The sequence below is a fragment of the Narcine bancroftii genome, chromosome 9 (assembly GCF_036971445.1).
Source record: "Narcine bancroftii isolate sNarBan1 chromosome 9, sNarBan1.hap1, whole genome shotgun sequence".
Lineage (NCBI taxonomy): Eukaryota > Metazoa > Chordata > Chondrichthyes > Torpediniformes > Narcinidae > Narcine > Narcine bancroftii.
Genome location: NC_091477.1, coordinates 28,835,586 through 28,852,079, shown reverse-complemented (window position 1 = coordinate 28,852,079; position 16,494 = coordinate 28,835,586). Strand labels below are relative to the sequence as shown.

Below are 16,494 nucleotides of genomic sequence, written 5' to 3'. Positions count from 1 at the left end.
CATGAAGCGTTTGCAGTCTCTTCCTGAACTTACTTATTTACGTATCAGGCAATTCACCAACGTACTATTACGATTACCCTATTAGGGGGCGTAAGGCGGCCCAGCAGCCTTTTTCACTTTTTAAAAAAAGGTTTAGGGAGAGTAGGTTTAGGGATTAGTGAGTTTAGTCTTTTTTTCCTGTAGGAACAAGAGATAATATTGAATTCTCTATTATTAGTTGTGATGTTCATTTTTATTCTAGGATACATTGTAATTACTCTGTACCATTTAACAATTTTTCTTGTTCTTACACTTTTTGCTGTGCATCTGTATATAAAAGCTATATTATAAGAAACAATCAAACATTGTCACCCAGCTTTTTTTATACAATAAATTATCAATAGAAAATAATGTTTTTCCATTGACTTTTTGTAATTTGCTGTATCTACTGACTTTCAATTTCTGCCCTCCTCAGTGGAGAAGTAGTCCAAGGCTTTTAAACTGTTGGCTCCATTGAAAATGTACACGAGGAAGAGCTTTTGTTTCCAGAATGTATTCCTCATTTAATCAATGCAGATTCAAATATCCATTCCCTGGTATAGATGCTTTTGGAAGCAATTTCAAAATAAACAGGATTTAAAAAAAAAATGTTTTAATTGGGATATTTTAGAATTTACTTTGAAAAAGAAAAGTTGTTTAACATTTACATTATGTACAGTTTTTAAACTTGCTTTGTACACTCACAATGATTTGGACATCAACTATTCACTTTTGCATCTGCTGATACCTTTTCAGAAGTTTCCCCCTTTCTCTGAATACTTGGGAGAAATGCTCTGCTCCATTGTCATGTAAACCAGTTTGTAGAATATATTGGTCTCCTTTCTTGACCACACAATGATGTTAATTTGGCATCTCAACATTCACCATTATTTGAATATTAAAAGAATAGATGTAGTTACTTTGAAAATAAATTAATACTTCAATCTCTTTATCAATATCACAGAAGTGAAGAGGAAATGTGCTCTTGGATACTGAGAATAAATCTGGTAACTGCCATTTTCTCAGCACCCTCATTTCCAGCTGCTATTGGATCATTGAAAAAATTTAGCCGGCCTCTTCTCCCTTCATCTATGACTAAGCTTTCTCAGGTGAGGTGTATAAAATTATGTTGTATGAAAATTACCCATTTAAGTATAAAATGCTGCCCGTATCCTCAATTCATTTTAACGTGGAATTGAGTTTGACTAATGCAACAATAATTTTAAAAAAAATACAAAAATATATGATTGTAAACATTTGTTATGAACATCAGATTGCTTTTGTTCCATTAAAATATGCAGGTGATCATTGCCTACAGGTATTTTGAATGAGTCCTATAATGGAGTGTGAGTGGCTTCAAGCCACTGCAGAGTATAGAATGATCAGAAATCTCTGCATGCAATTCTAACATGGATTGCTGAAGATTCCCACTAGAGCAATCCCAAAAGAGCAACCAGTGATGTACTTTCCACAATTCTGAACTTTGAAGAATGGTAGAGCATATGAAACATTTACTATCAAAATGGAAATCCTTTTGTTGCCAATCTTAGCATAGTGTACCTCTGCTTTTGTTTGTGTCCAACCCCAACCCATTCTTCTTCTTTGGCTTGGCTTCGCGGACGAAGATTTATGGAGGGGTATATCCACGTCTGCTGCAGGCTCGTTGGTAACCGACAAGTCCAATGTGGGACAGGCAGGCACGGTTGCAGCGGTTGCAAGGGAAAATTGGTTGGTTGGGGTTGGGGGTTGGGTGTTGGGTTTTTCCTCCTTTGTCTTTTGTCAGTGAGGTGGGCTCTGCGGTCTTCTTCAAAGGAGGTTGCTGCCCGCCGAACTGTGAGGTACCAAGATGCACAGTTGGAGGCGATATCAGCCCACTGGCGGTGGTCAATGTGGCAGGCACCAAGAGATTTCTTTAAGCAGTCCTTGTACCTCTGTCTCGGTGGCCAGTGGAGAGCTCGCCATAGAACACAATCTTGGGAAGGCGATGGTCCTCCATTCTGGAGACGTGACCCACCCAGCACAGTTGGGTCTTCAGCAGCATGGATTCGATGCTTGCGGACTCTGCCAGCTCAAGTACTTCGATGTTGGTGATGAAGTCATTCCAATGAATGTTGAGGATGGAGCGGAGACAGCGCTGATGGAAGCGTTCTAGGAGCCGTAGGTGATGCCAGTAGAGGACCAATGATTCAGAGCCGAACAGGAGCGTGGGTATGACAACGGCTGTGTACACGCTGATCTTTGTGTGTTTCTTCAGGTGGATGTTTTTCCAGATTCTTTTGTGTAGTCTTCCAAAGGTGCTATTTGCCTTGGCGAGTCTTTTGTCTATCTCTTTGTCAATCCTTGCATCAGATGAAATGGTGCAGCTGAGGTAGGTAAACTGGTTGACCGTTTTGAGTTCAGTGTGCCCGATGGAGATGTGGGGGGGCTGGTGGTCATGGTGGGGAGCTGGCTGATGGAGGACCTCAGTTTTCTTCAGGCTGACTTCCAGGCCAAACATTTTGGCCTGTTTCCGCAAAACAGGACGTCATGCGCTGGAGAGCTGGCTCTGAATGGGCAACTAAAGCGGCATCGTCTGCAAAGAGTAGTTCACGGACAAGTTGCTCTTGTGTCTTGGTGTCAGCTTGCAGGCGCCTCAGATTGAAGAGACTGCCATCTGTGCGGTACCGATGTAAACAGCGTCTTCATTGTTGAGGTCTTTAGTGGCTTGTTTCAGCATCATGCTGAAGAAGATAGTAAAGAGGGTTGGTGCGAGGACGCAGCCTTGCTTCACACCTTGTCAATGGAGAAGGGTTCGGAGAGCTCATTGCTGTATCTGACCCGACCTTGTTGGTTTTCGTGCAGTTGGATAACCACGTTGAGGAACTTGGGGGGGCATCCGAGGCACTCTAGTATTTGCCAAAGCCCTTTCCTGCTCACGGTATCAAAGGCTTTGGTGAGGTCAACAAAGCTTCATTTTAAAGGAGGATGAAGGATGAAATATTGAGTATACAACTTTGATGTCATTCAGTGTTGACTGCCATTAAAATGTTAGCCATGCTAAAATGAAATGCATTTAAAAATGCTGAGACAATTTCAAAGTTGATGCAGATTTATCCAGATATGAATACGAGTATGATTTTGTGCATGATTTTCACCCGTGAAACCGCCAATAATTGATCCAATTTCCAGACATAAAATGTACACTGGGATAAGGGGTCAAACTTAAAAATGTGTGGAAACAAACATATTGAATAACCAATGCTTAAAAAGTTTCAATTCAGTATGTAAATGAGAGTTGGTAGTTTTTTTTCCCAGAGCTTAAAATATTTTGGAAGTCTATAATTATCACATACTCATTTTCCAATGATTCATATAGTATGCTTTGTGGAGAAAGCCATATTCTGCTCAATCAAGAAATCAGCATTTAAATTAATGGTTGTTTCTTCAGAAGATTGTACTTCTGATATTTTCTTTCACTTTACAAGGTTTCATTTTAACAAATAACACTTAATAGTGATAGTTTTGTTTTTGGAAAGTTTTTTGGCCATATTGTTACTTGCTTGCAATCATAACTTACGTTATTGCCACAAGAATAACTAGTAAAAAGGTTGCCATCAATAATAGTAAATTTGAATCTATATTTAAATCTACAGGAACTTTTTTTGTGTAAGACAATTGCAAAGTCATGTGTTCTGTTTGGGCCTTGTATAACATCTCTTCTTAGAGTGTTTTAACATTTAAATCTTGGGTCATTTGTGTTTGGCTAATCCAAAATTCCTTCAGATATTTCTATTAGAGCCTTGAGACCGAAATCAATATTTAACATCGCACTCAAGGTAATGATTGGCATTATCTCATTGATATTTTGTCAAGCCTGTCTCTGTGCAACTTAGCTGTTGTCCTTCCTTACCATGGTGACCACACTTCAGAAATAATTCAAAGGAATCAGCAATAAGTAGAGGCCATGAAATATCATTATTTTTCATTTGGAAAACAGCCAAAATGATATGGCCTTTGAGACAGATTGCAATTTTCTATTCCGGTTCAGTTATCATTTAAAACATCAATGTTGCTGATTTTGATGAATCACCTCACTCTCACCTACAGTTTACCTATATTTTATTAAAATCAATTTCACCACAACAAACTATTAGATTTAAATATATTTGATCCAACTTATTTAAAAAATATACAAAGCAAATGAGTGCAAACATAATATACCAGGAGTAATGAAACTAAGTACTTACAAAAAGTGATTTGGATACGTTTTAGAAAATGAAATTTTCCAAAGCTCCAACAATGTCATCAAGTTTGCAGAATACACAACGATAGTTGACCTCATCAGCAACAACAATAAGTCGCACTACAGGTGGAAAATCTCGTGAAATGGTTTGAGAGTTACAATCGGAGTCTTAATGTGGACTTCAGGAGAACCAGGAATGTGACACACTCCCCGACAACAACTCTAGTAGAGAGAGTGGAGAGCACGTTCCTTGGAGTTCACTTAACTAGTGGGTCTATCGTGGACACTCAACATCTCCTCACTTGTCAGGAAGGCGCAATAGCAAATGCATTTCCTCAGAAGACTGAAGTAGGTAAGGCTACCAGCCACCATTATGTCAACCTTCCATAGAGCTCTATCGAGAGTTTTTTGGCCAGCTGTTTCACAGTGTGGTATGGTTGTTGCAGAGAAATGGGTTGTAGGTAGAGTGTCAGAGAGGATCATTGAAGTCTCTCTTCCTCCCCAACCCCAACCCCCCCCCACCAATTGATGTGACCTACCAGGATTGTTGTCTGTCTGAAGAGGGTGTGCAAAATCATCGAGGACCTCTTCCACCATGCACACAGCAGCTTTCAGCTACACCCATTAGGGAAGAGATGCAGGAGTATCAGAGCCAGCACCACCAGGCTGAGGAACAGCTGTGCACACAGGCAGTGAAAATGTTAAACAACCAAAGGAACTGCTCACACTAACCACCTGAGACTCATACATACAAAACAATGATTATTTATTGATAAGTGGTTCTCAACCTTTCTCTTTCCACTCACATACCACTTTAGGTATTCTCTATGCCAAAGGTACTCTGTGATTAGTAAGGGATGGCTTTAGGTGGTATGTGGGTATGTTTTATCGTACCTAATTGACTCATTAAGTGCATGGTTTCATAACTCCAAAGGAAATGGGCCAATGACAATTTTTCTCAAGCAAAATATTTCAGTAACAATTGGGTCTAGAGCAATGATTCTCAACTTTCCCTTCCCACGTACAGACCACCTTAAGCCATCCCTTACTAATCACAGAACACCAATGGCATAGAGATTACTTAAAGTAGTATGTGAGTAGAAAGAAAAAGGTTGAGATCCACTAGTGTAGATGAAATACTTGACCTGCATATGTGTGTTTAGTTTGTTAGAGTTCTGTGTTGTGTATTGACCTATGTGTGGTGTGGTTTTATGTTAAAAAGTGACAGTTAGTCTTTGAGAGCCAAGGTGAAGGTGAACTGCTGAGGGTGAGAGAGAGGGTGGGAGATGGACTGGGCATGTGCCAAAATAACCTAGAAATTTCTGGACTTGGAAGACAAACCACCTCTGGGGGTGCTGTGGAGTGGAAGGAGGCCCAAACATGAGTCATTGTCTGGGAGGCAGCTTAGAATGTTGGGCATTTTAAAAGGGATGAACATTCCAAAGGCAGCCAGAAGGATCCGGACCAAGCCTTTGTTCCTCTCTCTGCAAGCAACACAAGAAGACCACTTCAAATTTTGTGCTCTCTCTCTAAAAGATCTTTTGGCTTCAGTTTACCAAACAAACTGAATTTTGTTTACGATCTTTTCTTCGATTGAGAGTCTTGTTTGTTTTGTGTCCAAGTATTTTTCTGTGGGCTGGTTGGAAATATAATTTAGGCTGGGGAATTTATTAGTTTTACACTGTTCTAGAAATTTGTATATTAACCAGTGGGCATTGTTATAAAAAGAGGGGGGGGGGATTTTGAATTAAAGTTGAAGGTGAAATTTTGTTAATAGAGTAATTGTTCATCTTTACCCCTGTGTGAGAAGCCTTCTTTGTGGTTGCTGGTTTGATCTTGTAACAGGTTATGTTATCCATGTTTTGCACCGATGACCGGAAAACGTTGTTTTGCCAGATTGTACAATCAGATGAAATTAAACTTGACTTGAATTTTAAGTATAATGGTATGTACATTAGTCAAATAATGTACATTAAGTCAAACAAAACAATGTTTGAAATTACTGGCAATTTCTGTATTTTTGACGTGCATTGATTCGGAAAAATGATTTTAAAAAAATCCTATTTATGTAAATAATAGGAAGAGCAGCTGAAATCACACGATACGAAATGGAGACAGATTGCAAGTGAACTGGCTGAACACAGTCTCCAACCTCCTGGGAAGAATGTCAAATCGAAAGAAGCAGAGGAATACCAACTTAAGGAACACTATTTAATATTTGAGGTGAGAATACTTTTTGGAGTGTACATAACGATATTGATCATGTGATTTTATGCCACTGAAAATCTAAAGTAATCCTGCGCTGTTACAAAAGAGAAATGTCAGTTAGGCTAGTCATTAATTTGGCATTCAAGACGAATTAGATTGCACCTCTGAAAGCCTTCAATCTACAACTGTTGAAAGTTGTGCTGAGAAAGCCTTTTTTTTACCAATTTAAATATTGTTGCTGATTTTTTTCTTTTCCAGGCAAAATGTTAAAGCTATGGTGAGTCAGCTTTGGAGAAATAGATTTTTTGCATTCCAGATATAGTTAGCATCATTGTAAATGAATTCACACATTTCTAATCATTTCTTAAATTGACACAGGCTAATTTTGTAAATATGAAAAAAAATTGTTTTGAAGATCAAGGGGTAAAAAGTTGTTCTCAGTTGAGAGCATTAAATTAACAGTATGATTTTGTTGCCCATTCCACTTCCCTGTCAAGATCTGGTTATATCAACTTCCACTGAATAAATTATTCCTATTGTTCCCATTTTCCCATTTTCACCCCTGTGCATTCCCTGCAGCCACACTTCTCGGTTGTGGCTCTCTGCTTTCAATCATGCCAAACTGCCATGAGGTCCCATGGGCTACAAGCAACAACCAAGCTGCATGTGTTAGACACTGAATCCGCAACCCCAGTGGTCTGAAATAATGAATCCGCTTTGACTTTTTTTTCCACCCCCAAGCACAAAAATGGCCTTTGATACGAGCTTAGACATTGGGATTGTAGTGGAATACACAAAAGTGCATGGAAAACTCAGCAGGTCAGACAACATCTAGGAAGTAAAGGGTAACCAATGTTTTGGGCCTGAGCCCTACCTCAAGATGTGAGCAAAAAGCATGTAGATATCTGAATAAAAGGGTAGGGGGTGGTGGGAGGAGAGAAGTGAGGAAGGGACAGGAGAAGGAACACAGGCTAACAGTTAAGAGATCACAGGTGGATATGGGTTGGAAGTTAGAAGAGGAAAAAAAGCTGAGAAATGATGGGGTATCTTTCTAAATGGAGAGAGAAGGGAGGGGGTGAGGAGCTACAGGAAAGGAGACAGGGATAAGGAAAGAGACTTGGGGAAGGGGTTTAATGGAAGCTGGTGAAGTTGATGTTACTGCCATCTCGTCGGAGAGTCCCAGACAGAATAGTAGTTGTTGTTCCTCCACTTTGCCAGTGGTCTTAGTGCATGAGACCATGTTGGCGTAGGAATGGGGTGTGGAATTAAAATGATTGGCCACTGGAAGATCCCTGCTATTGCAGCGAACAGAGCAAAGGTGCCAAACAAAATGATTTTCCAGTCTGCATCCAGTCTCTCTGAAGTAGAGGACACCTTGAAAGGTGGCGTGGGCATAAGTGTGGCATTTCCTGTGGTCACAGGGGTTGCTACCGAGGGGGCAATTAGTGAGAAAGGATATGTGGACAAGCGTGTCCCAGAGGGAGTAATCCCTGTGGAAAGGAGAAGGAAGAGGAAGAGCAAACACATTTGTGCCCACACCTCCCTCACCACCATTTGGGGCACAAAGCAATCCTTTCAAGTGAAGCAGCACTTCACTTGTGAATCTGCAGTGGTCAGCTACTGCATCTGGTGCTCCCATTGTGACTTCCTCTGCATTGGACAGACTGGGAACAGACCAGGAGACCATTTCGCTAAGCACCTCCGCTCTGCCTGCAGCAATAACAGGGACATCCCAGAGCCCAACTATTTTTATTCCATACCCCATTCCATCACTGACATGTCAATCCATAGCCTCATGCATTGCCACATCAAGGCCCATCCACAAATTGGAAGAACAAAACCCCATTCCGTCTGCAACCAGACGACATTAACATCAACTTCTCTTGTGTCTGTTAAATCCCTCCCCCAGTCTTTCTCTTTCCTTATTCCTCTGTCTCCTTACTTCAGCTCCCCAACCATTTCTCATCTTTTTTTCTCCTTTGCCTTCCCACCCATATCCTTTTGCCTGCTACCCTGTACTCCTCTTGTGCCCCTCCCTCTCTCCTCTCCTTCCCTTTACCTTTTTATTCCAGCTCAAAACATTGGTTATCCTTTACTGACCTTCTGAATATCTACAGCAAGTTTTTGCATTCCAATCCTTTTGGTATGAATTATTACTGCAAAACAAACATCTAATTTCCTGATTTTCATTGAGCATAATCTGGAGATTTGCCTCAGACATTTTTTCTGTCACAGGATATCAGATATAGAAAAAGGACAAAGCATTCTAGAAAGTCAGAAAAAGCCATAACAGCACAGAATACAGAATGATAATACCAGAACATCTCTGGGTGTATCATTAATCTACAAACGCACACTTGCATAGAGCACTTTTCTTCACTATTCAATGATATCAGCCAATGGCACAAACTCTTAACTGATGCATTAATTCAAGCCTGTTGACGAGGTTGTTCTCATAATGAAGCGTGAGAAGCAGATTTAATTCTGTTGGACTAGATTTTACTGACTGTCAAAGGTGTTATGCTGGGTTTCCACAGCAGCTGAAACTCGAAGAAAGAGTAGGACAAGAAGAGCTTATTATTCAGGAAACTGTGCTCGTAGCCTCTTCATGCAGTCTCTCCTCAGAAGAGCAGCAGTGAAGAAGTGTTTCTTAGGAGATTTTAATCCTCTGAAGGTGAAAAGATTCTATACTCTATCTATTACCTATCAAGCCGACCAAGGTGAAACAAAATCCAGATGCCCTTCAATCGCTCACGTTATTTCGTTGTTCTCATACTCTGCATTCTGTCTATACTCCCATGGTGGTTTTAAGTGACAGCATCCTGAAACTACATTCAGCTGATGATTAGGATCTATCTGCCATGTAATAATGAGGTGCCAGCACTAATTTCACATACTGCTTGGGATTAAGCAAACAGGTATGTGAATTGCAAACTCAAAACGCAAACTGAAAGGATTATTCAGTGGAAGTCAGATTTAGCTTCTTTTTATTACAATGCATCACCTATCTAAGAATCAACAAAACAGTTGATGCTTGAAAATCCCAATGGGATTCTCCAGGGTCGTCAACATTAAAAAAAAATGTTCCACAGTTTTCTAATATATTCAAAAAAATGACTAATTATAACACCAACAACATGAACATTGGTGAAGTTGTGTATGGCAAGTAAGATTGCCAAAGGATACAGCAGGATAGAGATCAGTTGGAAATTTGGGTGACACTGTTGGCATAGTAGTTAGTGCAACACCTGTACAGTACCAGCAATCAGGACCAGGTTCAAATTCTGGCCTGTCCGTAAGGAGTTTGTACATTCTCCCTGTGTCTGTGTGAGTTTCCCTGGGGGCTCCGGTTTCTTCCCACCGTTCAAAATGTACTCGGAATGTAGGTTAATTGGGTGTAAGTTAGCCGGCACAGGTTCGTAGGCTGAAATGGCTGTTATCATGTAGTAGGTTTTTTTTTTAAAAAAAAAAGGCAGATGGAATTTAATCTGTGTGTATATTTTGGGAGGTCAAGTTCAAGAGGAAAGTCTATGGTTATTGGCAGGACTCCTTTGGACCATTGATGTACAGAAGGATCTTGGGTTTATAAGTCCAGAGCTCCATGAAAGTGGCAACAGATGTGGACAGAGTGATAAAGTCAAGTTTTTTGTCACCTGATTGCACAAGTTCAACCCAAAAAAAACAGCATTCTCCAGTCCTCGGTGCAAAACGTGCAGACACACAACTACACACAACACACATACAGATAAACAATGCACATGCGGGAAGTGTTTATAAATACAATAATAGTGCTTCATGAATACGAGAGCATCAGATAATTAGTGTAAGCGGTTCCTTTGGTCATTCAGCATTTGCACTGCCCATGGGAAGAAGCTGTTCCTCAGCCTGGTGGTAGTGGCTCTTTCCTGATGTGACCGGTGGAAAGATGCTGCGTGCGGGATGGAAGAGGGTCTTCAATGATTTTGTACATCCTCTTCAGACAACACAGACCCACAACAATACATATGCTGAACAAGTATTCTGATATACAAATAAATATCGTTTCAAGTCGATGATGGGGGGTGGGATCCTTGCTGCTCTTCCACAGGATTGACCTCTGATCTATTTCTCTGCAGCAACTCTACAATGGAGTGTAACGCTTGGCAAGTCATGTTACAGCTGTGTAAACTTAGATTAGATGAAACTGGGTGTATTCCAAGCCATTCTCTTTGCTACTCTAGAGGAAGTGCATGAAGACTTTAGAGAGTATGTAGAAGAGATTCACCAGGATGCTGTCTACAATGGAATGTATTAGCAATAAAGGAGTGGGTGGACAAACTCTGTTTATTCTGGAGCATCACAGATTGAAGAGTGACCTGGTAGGCATATAAAATTAGGCAAAGCATAGTGGATAGTCTGTCTTTATCCCAGGATGGACAGGTCAAATACTTGGGGACTTAAGTTTCTAGGTGAGGTTGTTGGAGGAGGGGGGGTGGTGAGGGGGTGGATCTAAAGGTGATTTGTGAAGCAAGTTTTTTCTTAAAAAAATCACGGAGATTAGTACATGTCTGGAACCCTCTGACAGGGAAGATGGTGGAACCAGATACAATAGCACTGTTTCAGAAACAAGAGAGGAGGGCTGTTGGACCATAAGAAGTCCAAACATGATGAGCCCAAGGGCTGGCAGGTTGATTTGATTTGTTTTAGAGAAATATGCAGCTAATCCATGCTGCCAACCTGAAACATGTTACCAGTGTAACATTAAACTGAGATATTCAAGCTGTCCTATCAGAAACCTTACTGCACCTAAAATGGAAGTGCACAATATATTTCTCAATACAGTAAAACCCCAGGTATCTGAGAATTGGTAGATCTTGGATGGGTGAATTTGTCAGTTGCTTGAGATTGGGTGTTGCATGGTTATGGCACACTGACTACTAAGAGTGCCAATTTTAAACTCTAGTATTTTTTACCCATTTACATTCCACAATTTCTTTGCCGTTTGCTTGAATTCTGGATAATGGGGATTTCACAATACTATTTTTCTTAAATTATTTTATCTTGCCATTCACTCCTGCTGTTTGAAAGTTTCCACAATGTTATTTGTGCCCATCATTCTGATAAATGATGGTTAATTTGCAGTTTAATTTTTTGTGACCCATCTATTTTTAATGCATTCCATAAATACCACAACATAAATGGAAATAGACCTGTTTTGCATCTTCCCAGGAGGTGCCTTGAATGGGGTTAACAAATTTCTCTTTGATCCTATTCTTTGACAAATAATTTATCTCATTAGTATTTGCTATAAAAGGAACTGAATCAGCAGCTGAGGAAAAGCTTGAACTGAACTCAACTGTTTCAAGTTTACTATTTAAGTCATAGAATCATAGCTATTACCAATAGATACTTTGATCAGCATGGCCATACTGGCTGAAACTGAGGTGTTGAGAATTATGTCATGTTCTTAACTCTTAGTTCAAAGTCTTGTTAGATTTTTAAATTAAATTTAAAAATTAAAACTTAAATTTAGACATACAACATGGTAACTGGCCTTTTCAGTCCAAGAGACTGTGCTGCCCAATTAGATCCAATTAACCTATAACCCTGTACGTTTTGAACGGCAGGAGGAAACTGGAGCCCTGGGAAAACCCACACAGACATGGGGAGAACGTACAAACTCCTTACAGACAGCCCAGGATTCGAACCCAAATCCCAGTCACTGGCGCTGTAACAGTGTTGCACTCACTGCTGTACTAATCGTTCCACCCCATTATCAGATGCTCCTTCAGATACTTTTTGAATATGAAAACTATGTGACAATTCCTCTCTGAACTTCTGTACATCTATGGCATTCAATATGAGGATTTTGATAAGGTTTACTGGCAAAACATGGAAAATGTTGCAACATCTGGGAGAATATTTTGGCTATTATAAAATCTTGAAACAAATCTGGAAATCCAAAGAACAGTAGATCAAAAATCTGGTTGGGTGGTGCCAGAAGAAGAATCTTCCATTCAACATCAATAAGACCGAGGAGCTTATTGTGGATTTTAGGAAGGGGAAGTTGAAGGACCACATAGCTGTCTGTACAGGTATTGATGAGAAGATAGTGGAAAGGGTTAGTATCCAGTTCTTGGGTGTCCACATATTGGAGGACCTCTCCTGGGGCCAGCACAGAGGCAACTATAAGAAAGGAACAATGCCTCTACTTTTTAAGAAGTCTGAAGAGATTTGGCATGTTATTGAGTATAAAACCAAAGGTATACTGCCTTGTGGCCTGGTTTTACAATTCACATACCCAGGAATGTAGAAAAGAACAAACAGCTAAGTCATCATGGTCTCTGACCATCTATTGAAGAGATTCAATGTGAGGCACTGTCTCAAGAAGGCAGCCATCATAAAAGACTAATCACCCTGGTCATAACCGCTTCTAGCTGCTAACTTCAGGAAGATGATACAAAAAACTGAAGTTCAGATCTCAAGAACAGTTCCCCCACCCCCACCTCCCCCAATGCCTATTAGGCATTTGAACATCTCCTTCCTACCTTAACAATAAACTACTCCTGGACCATAAAAAGACCTGTCTACAGTCCTGAAACACCATTTTATTCTTCCACTCCTGTAATTGCAAATATTTATTATATTTTATATTTATTTTCTCTTTCCAAACTAGGGGAATTTAATATGTACTATTGTTGTTTTTCTTTTACAAAAATCCACCTTTCGCTGCCAAAAGATTTTAGGTGCACATGTACTTTCTACTTGTGTATATGACAATAATCCTTATTAAAATTCAAATATGAAAATGCTCAGCAGGTCAGACAGATTCTGTTACATTCTGCTTATATTTTTATACAAATCACTGAATTTAGTCAGATAAAAGATTCTTGTTTTTCATCTTTTTAATAAAAACCTTACAGAATTACCCGAATCTTTTTCTACTGTTTAGTCTTGTTAAACTCTTGTTAAACTGGCTCCTGAATTGTATTTTTTTCTGCAGAAAAATCGATATGAAGCATATATTAACTTACTGAAGGCAAAACTAAAGGTAGAAACTGATGACCTGGAAAAAATTGAGGCAATTATTTTCAACAATGAAAACGATGAAAGTACTTTGAGGAAAACTCAGTCTAGTCCTTCTCTAAACCAAGGACATTTTTCTCTAAATGGCAAAATGGAAAAGGACATTTTGGAACAGAAAAAATATCCCAAGTAAGAATCCATACAGTTACATAGAATTAAATATTTATAAACTTCTATGGAATAAACCATAGCAAGCTCATGATGTACATCTTTGATAGTTCAAAAGTATATTGGGCCTAATTTTTACTATTCTGTTGTATTTTGAATATTTCACAAATCCTGTATCTTTGATAATATCACCTTTATTATCTTTACTATTTATGCTCCTGAATAAACATTATTCTCTTCCTTCAAACCAGTTAAACCTGTCAGAATAAAATACATGATTTGCCATGTTTTGAGCAGAATTATTTTTCCACAAAATATTGTTTACATTTATTTTCAATTTTAGTAGAACCAAATTCTGGGCATTGATTGGAAGATAGTGATTAATACATGCATGTTTAGCCCAAGCAACCAATGGCTAATTTCTATCCTGGTTTCTCCTTGGTTCTGCAGCCTGAAGCTTAATAATATTTGAGTTATTTCATTGGCTTGAATATTAGTCTCCACTAATGACAGCTTTCGAAAGCCCCTGCACTTTTTAATGCTTCTTATTTTTTGAAAAGATACATTTATTGCAGTGGCACGTTAAATGGGTAAGAAGATTACTCTCAGTCACTTTAAAGATGTACCGCATTTTTGGACTGAAAGAGTTTTAGTATTCCTGGAAAAATCAGGCAATAGTTTTATAAACATTTTTTCTAAAATATTGCTTATAAATATTCACATTGTTTGACCATGTATTTATAATATACAAAGTTGTGTTCCTAAATTGCCTTTCATTATGACTGAAATCATATAATACATGCTGGAATTTCTCTTCAGTTTCAACTGAGGAAGAAAAGTCTAACTTTTCATTTTAATATTCCAGTTTGTTACTTTTAATTTTTCATATTTTATTTTGTACATTACCTTGTTTACTCCTTAAATGAACAACTATATTTAATTTGAATTATTATTGTCAAATATTGTACAGAAATACTGTTACATACACAGTTCCCTTTTGTGTATGTGTGATGTGGACAATGTTAAATGGAATTTTCTATAATTAAGCACATTTATCCATTTTTTCATAAGAAGCTAGTCTGTTTGGATTTTATTTAGAGTATTAAAATAATTGTAAGGAGGAATGGATTCTGTTTCTTCATTTAAGAATACTACCTGATATGTAGCATCGAGGGATATTATACCTGTCATGGTGCTTCTTCTACTGATCAATTTCTCTATGTGCAATATAATGTGTGTTATGGTGGTATCAAGCAAATCTGTGCCAGTATTTTTACGATGTGAATATGAAAATTATAGCTTCTCCTCTTTTTGGATCCTAATAATGTTACATTCATATTTGTTGCAACATACAAAGCAGAAAAATATGATTTGTTATAAATGGTGCACAAAGTCAAATAAAGGCAGTGATATGTAGCCAGATAATGAAATGTTTTTCTTTTAGAGAGAGATATATATTTTAGTCAAACTACTGGAGGATCACAGTGGTTTATTTAGCCTCCAAATGGGCAATGGACTAAGCAGAGTTTTGATTTAAAGCATTGACTGTTCATTTCTCTCTTTCTCTCACCCCACCCCATGGATGCTACCTGACCTGCTAACATCCTCCAGTAGTTTATTTTTTTGCTCTCGATTTCAACAACTGCAGTCTCTTGTGTCTTTGTATGAATTTCCATCTGCTCTCCTAGCATCTGGCCTGCAGCTTCACTAAAGTACAGAATCTAATGCCAGAAAAAAAAGACCTTTAAACAGTGACCATGCAATTAATGGTGTCAAAGGGATCACAAAGTCGTAAACAAATCTTTCTGATAGAGTTGAAAATTATGGGTGGACTTTAGAACTGGCATTTCTAAAATTTCCTTGCATTCATATTGAAAGGGAAATGGGAGAAACCCTAATTGTACATTTTGAACTCTCATTTATTGTATGTAGCAAAGCTATACTACTCCAATACTTACATTATGTATCCATTTCTGTAAATCTACCCTTGTTCATTTTATTGTTTTGTATGTATTCATTACTGTTAATGCATCTGGAACGTGTTAACACTTCATTCACCATCTCCATGTTAAATATAGATTACAAGACCATCAGTTGTAGAATTAAACCATTTGGCCCATCAAGACTACATGCCATCATGGCTGATTTACTATTCAGCCCCATTCTCCTGCCTTCCCCCCCAACCCCCGTAACCCTCAATTCCCTTCCTAATCAAGAAATGGGGTATCTCTATCTTAAATATACCCAGTGACACTGCCTCCACAGCAGTCTGCGCCAATGAATTCTATAGATTCACCATTCCTTTGGGTTAAAAAAAAAATCCTAATTTCTGTTCTGAAGGGACATTGTTGTACTCTGAGGCTTTGCCCTCTGGTTCCCTACTTCCCCACCATAGGAAATATCTATTCCTTTCTGCATATAATAAGTTTCAGGTTACAAGTTCCCTCCATTATTCTAAATTCCAGCGAGTACAGTTCCATAGCCATCAAATGCTCCTCATACAATAACCCTTTCATTCTGGAGATCATTCTCTTTTTTATAATTTTCAATCAACATGGAGTTACAAAACAAACATTAGAGATAAATACAATAAAATATCAAAACCTAACTACATGTTATACAACGAAGGAAGAACCAACACAATGATCAAATTCTGCACTATTGTTTTTAAAATACAAAATTACACATCCTCTGGACTCCTTCTAATGCCAATAAGGATAATAGAATAAGGAGCCAAAAACTTCTCACAATTATCCATGCAGTCTGATCAATGCCTTTAAAAAAAAAAAAACCATTGCATCTCTGTTTTTATATTCTATCCCTCTTGAAATTAATGCATTGCATTTGTCTTCCTAAGGAGGTCCTCATGCAAA

The 16,494-nt window shown here is 38.6% G+C and overlaps 1 protein-coding gene across 14 annotated transcripts in view; it reads left to right on the top strand.

Annotated features, from left to right (window-relative positions):
• The window catches only part of LOC138743365 (PH and SEC7 domain-containing protein 2-like), a 274,779-nt gene that overhangs the window by 128,799 nt on the left and 129,486 nt on the right, over positions 1-16,494 (top strand). For 11 of the 14 annotated variants that reach the window (XM_069898611.1, XM_069898607.1, XM_069898609.1 and 8 more), the window contains 3 exons: positions 983-1,127; positions 6,320-6,463; positions 13,431-13,642. In XM_069898611.1, coding sequence (XP_069754712.1) covers positions 983-1,127; positions 6,320-6,463; positions 13,431-13,642 — 501 coding nt within the window. Of the gene's footprint in view, positions 1-982; positions 1,128-6,319; positions 6,464-8,985; positions 9,094-10,563; positions 10,807-13,430; positions 14,541-16,494 lie in introns of those variants that run through there. The other 3 variants (XM_069898618.1, XM_069898616.1, XM_069898617.1) reach the window with 3 other exon arrangements.